The sequence below is a fragment of the Gavialis gangeticus genome, unplaced genomic scaffold, assembly GCF_001723915.1.
Source record: "Gavialis gangeticus isolate Ggan-Ray unplaced genomic scaffold, GavGan_comp1, whole genome shotgun sequence".
Classification (NCBI taxonomy): Eukaryota; Metazoa; Chordata; order Crocodylia; family Gavialidae; genus Gavialis; species Gavialis gangeticus.
In genome coordinates, this window is record NW_017729031.1 from 100838689 (window position 1) to 100843653 (window position 4965).

Here is a 4965-nt window from a genome sequence, read left to right on the forward strand (position 1 = left end):
CCTTCCCAGGGGCCCCCGCAGGCAGCCCCGCCCCAGCCCGCCAACCGGCGGCCACGCCGCGCCGCACGCGGCTCCCCCCAGCCAATCCCAGCGCACGGCGAGGGGCGGTGCCTCACGTGATCCGCTCCCGGCGGCCTGAGCTCCGCCCCCTCCAGGCCCCACCCCCTCCGTTGCGTCACGCTGGGGCGGGGCTGAGGGGGGAGGAATAAAGCACTAAGGGGAGCTGAGGTGGTGTGGTGGGTCTTACGCATGTATCCGTCTCTGGCCAGTCTGCACATGGTTGGCTCTGCCCCTCTCAGAGGTTTTTACTCTGGGGGAGCGGCAGTTGCTGTAGGAACTGCATGTTATCAAGCCACCACACACGGTGCCCTGGGACACAGGGAAGGTGCTGGCCTGAGTTTCAGCTGGTCCCCCTGGCCCCTCCCACATGTGGGTCGCACCAAGCCAGCCCTGCCCCGTGGTGGTGCTACCTCCGTGGAGCAAAACAGCCCCAGTGCGGGACTGGGCGTTGCTCGAGCATCGCTGCTGCCGCCACAGCTACAGCAGCAGCAGGTCACAGAGTTTTCAGATTCAGTTCAAACGCCTTACAGAAATGGCCGCCATCCAGGCCTCTTCCCCTCTGCTCAAATAGCGGCCTCCTCTCTCCGCCTGCGTGGACATGGTGTTCATCTAAAGTTCCACTTTCAACGTGCTTAGGATCATCTTAATGAGGTTGATCTACTAATAAAAGGGATTCCCATGGGAAAAGTCTACAACATGTGGAGACATAAACATTAAGCCCAAGAGCTGTTCAGGGTTAAACATGACCTATTCATTCAGAAGGACACCTCAATGTCCTGTTCCCCCGCAACTCGTTCCCACAAAGCAACCCCTCACCTTTCCTGACTACATGTTTGTTGCGTGACTAGCAGCTATCAAAGCTGCTCAGAGGATAGGAATGTGAGAATAGGCCCTAGGGAAGATGGATTAGTAGGTGACAGTTAAAGGTTCACAATAAATACAAACTAACAACGTGGTCCTGCAATTTATCACCACAAAAAATGTCTAACTTGGTGTACTGACAAGAATCAACACAGTTTTTAGAAAAGATTTCTGCAAGAACCTTTAAAAATCATTTAATGAAATACAAAAAACAGTTAAAAATATGTACCGATGGACACAATCAATATCTATTGTGTAACAGTGATCCTGACAACTGGATGTACATCTTGCATTGAAAGACACACAATTTTAGAAAAACCATATCCAGCTTTCAGAGGAAGTCATAAACTCTTAGAAGTCCAGATGAATTAACAGTTTAGAGGTATTATAAATGTTGGAACCTATTGATTTATTTTTGTCCTAGTCATACATAAACTAATCCCTCATAATGATAAATTATCTCATTTGCATGCTAGCTAGTTCTGCTAAACTTTCTACCCCATGTCCATGTAATATGCTGTTAAAGGCTAACGCCTCCCTTGTTACCCCAGAGAATGTTGTCCTTATATGGTATCTGTTACAAGAATGATTCATAGTAGACTTACTTTCATTCAGAAGAAAGAACAGTTCAGCCTAAACCAAGTTAGAGTTTATCTTAAACTGCTTGTAAAACCAGTTTGTTCCATAATATAGACCTAGGTTTGGGCTTCTTGATCTGCTTCTATTCACTTAATTTCAAGGTGATTCAAGTCATTTTGAACAATCCAAGAAAAGATTTAGCCTATAGCTGTAATAATTTTTAAAACTATTTAGCTGAACTATTTAGTCTGAGTCATGTCAAGGTTGATGGTAGTTGGTACACACAAGCTTCGGTACACACAAGCTTCAATACACACAAGCTTTTAGCATTAATGTGAGTATAGCTTACAAGCATGGTCCAACTATTCGTTCCACCTCTGTCCCACAGTGAAGCAGTGGTTTTCCAAAAATCCCCCAGAACTCACAGCTGTGAAGTGTTTTAAGAACTGTAGATAAGTACACAGAAAACATTTCAATTGAAGTGGTTTAGAATAGCACTAGTGCAGATTAAAGGCAGAAATGCAAAAGTTCAGAGATTAAATTAGCATGACTAATGAATGCACTGCAGGGTTTGTGGTTAAACTGGTTCTGTCCAACCAATTCAGTTACAAATGGCTCAGTTCTACAGTGTAGAGGCAGCCTACAGTTTTATTTAAATTGCTTGCCCTAAACATGCTACAAGAAATGTCCTGTAGTTATATCACATTCAGATGTTATTTTATCAAACCAAACAGGGTTGAGATCTGATCGCTGTTGAACAGGTGACTCACAGGAGAGGCTGCCACACACAAAGTAGCCATGAAGATTCAGAAATAGGCAGTCTCTTCCATCAACAAAGGAGATTTCTTTTTCTTCTATTCCTATAGTAATACTGGTATAATTAAAACAGTTATACACACTGAGATAAGTTTGGCACTTTAAATTTGCACCTTTGCTTCTAAATTTCCCCTTATAGAAAGGGCCTGAATCAGTATTAAACCTATGTTTCAACAAACTTTAAGGATCCTTTGCCAGGGCTGAGGTTTGGGTGGCACAATCTCTGCTGAAGCCCAGTCCAGTTACAGTAGTTAATTATGTATGTGTCCAACTAATGATTAGGACCAATCCTATGTTATGGTATCAGTTATATAAGTCTGCAGTACTGGTATGTGTAGGTAGGTAGGAAACTGGCAGAAGTCAAAGTGGATGTCTTCTCCCATAAATTATAACCATAATTACTAGAAGGTGAAAATTTATGATTTCTACCACTTACACAGGCTGAAATTTCCCACTGAACTTTGCTCCTGATGCATAATGCTGCATAATGAAAATGACTAGGATTATTCCTTCTGCAAGAGGCTCTTTACAAAGGGAGCAGGATGCAAGAAGAAATCCAGACTAATCAATAGTCAGCTTCCTTCTGTAGCTTTATTCATTCAGCTCAATGTCCAAACGGAAATTGATTACAACCCTGGGAACCACAGACATAGCAAACTGTTTCACATTGTTGTAACTTTAATAAAGATACTTCTCCTAATATATTGCTTTAAGCTTGTCTGCTCACAGGCCTCAATTATAGCCACAAATTATGCTACTCTTCCTACAAGAAGCCATATCCAGATCTGTACTGTACCTAAAGAGGACATGCAGTACAGTGCTTTCAGCTTATTTCCTAGGTCTATCAAAGTTTACTTTTGGAGGCTGTTTCCTGTTAAAGCCAGACCCTCCCTATCACAACCTCTACGTACTCTGTGTACTTTATGTCTTTGTTTGGAACATATTCTTATTTATGTGACTTAGCACTTGATTTACTCATTCCTATAGCAATAACAGCATACCTCCTATTGTAATTTATAACCAGTCCTAGGTCTCTTATTTTTTCTGTCTTGTCTTGCTGTTCTGTTGTTATGCTTGACCTACCCCAATGAATCATCAGACAGGTCTCACTATAAAAATATAGTTCTCACTCTAAAAAAAAAACCAGTTACTTCTAGTGACAGTTCTCACTATAAAAAAATCAGTTACTTCTCATCTACAATGGACAGCATGTACCTACTTCTATATTTCACATGAGTGGGCACTTAAATGTGATGGATTTTAGTATAATTAAGTCATATGCTCCACACAGTTTACTATAAGCATTTGAGATTAAAACTGTTACCCTTTTACCTTAGAAAGGCAAGTCCGAACCATTTGACCCAAAAAAGAATTTCTGGAGTCGCTGTTATTTGTAAACCCCTCATTCTGTCTGTATGACAGCCACTAAAGAGCAAATAACTCCCACTCAAATAAAGCCAGGACAAACCACTACACTTGTGTGAAAAACAATTGCCCATTAGATATAGGCAAGGGCAGGCAGGCCTGAAGAGCAAAGGAGAAATTCTCAGCTTGGCCATCCCATATTTATGGGTAAATAAATGACAACTGATTGACTCCTGGGATTTTTACCAGGCCACAAGTGTTCACTTTTTTTCCCACACTCTTGGTTAAAGACCTCAGTCTGCTCCTAGACAGAGCCCCTTTGCTACACCATGGTAGTTTGTCTGGACCAACAGCACATATCAAGCTGAAACTGCAGTGCAGAGACTGGAAGAAACTGACACACTTTTTGCAAAAAACTGTGAAAAGCCTTGGGATTCTTGGAATGCGGAACAGGAACATTTTTCAAGTCTTGAAATTTTTGGTAGGAAAACTGTTCCCATCTGAATAAATATGGCATTAATGTTACATTACTATATGAACTTTACAGTTAACTTTTTAAAATTCATATATTAAAGCAGTAGCTTCAACTGGGGTGCACCAATAGAGATTTTTAGGGCCGATATCAATAGCCGATTTTTAAGGAGGCATATTGGCCGATACCAATCTGATTTCTGATACTCAGCCCAGCAGCTTGAAAAGCAGTGTCCGGCTAGTAAGTCTGTTGTGGTAGGAGAGCAGGGAGAGGAGGAGCACAGATCAAGGCCCCTGCAGTGTGGGAGGGTGTAGGACAGGGTGTGGGACAGAGCTGCAGCTTGTCTGGAGGGCATGTGGTGGGGGGTGGCTCCTGCCGCTGCACACACCCTGGGAAAGCACAGGTGTATGTGATCCTCAGATCTACACAGGGCAGGGCGGGATGCCACTGTGGGCTGGGGCTGCACTGGGCTCTTCCTGGTGGGGCCTGGGCTGGGCTGCACTTGGGGTGGGTGGTGGTGGCACTGGGAGAAGGGCTATGGGGGGGCTGCAGCCACCCCAAAATTTCCTGTAGGCCCCCCACAACCCCCTCCCAGCACTGTCACCCACCACTACCCTGAGCACAGCCCGGCCCAGCCCCCAACAGCAAAAGTCCGGTGCAGCCCTGGTCCCAGACCCAGCCCACGGCACCAGCTCAATCCGCCCCACACAGATCAAAGGGGCACACGCTCCCCCCATGCCCTACCAGGATGCATGCAGCAACAGGAATGCCCCTGCTTCCCCCCCCCCCACCCCTCTCCAGGCCCCCTGGAC

General features: G+C 44.7%; 1 protein-coding gene across 1 annotated transcript in view; it reads right to left on the reverse strand.

Annotated features, from left to right (window-relative positions):
* Positions 1-660, reverse strand: part of CCNYL1 (cyclin Y like 1) — a 70666-nt gene extending 70006 nt beyond the window's left edge. Inside the window, exon 1 of the mRNA XM_019522903.1 lies at positions 589-660. Coding sequence (XP_019378448.1) covers positions 589-660 — 72 coding nt within the window. The remainder of the gene's footprint in view (positions 1-588) is intronic.
* Between the last annotated feature and the right edge of the window lie 4305 nt (positions 661-4965).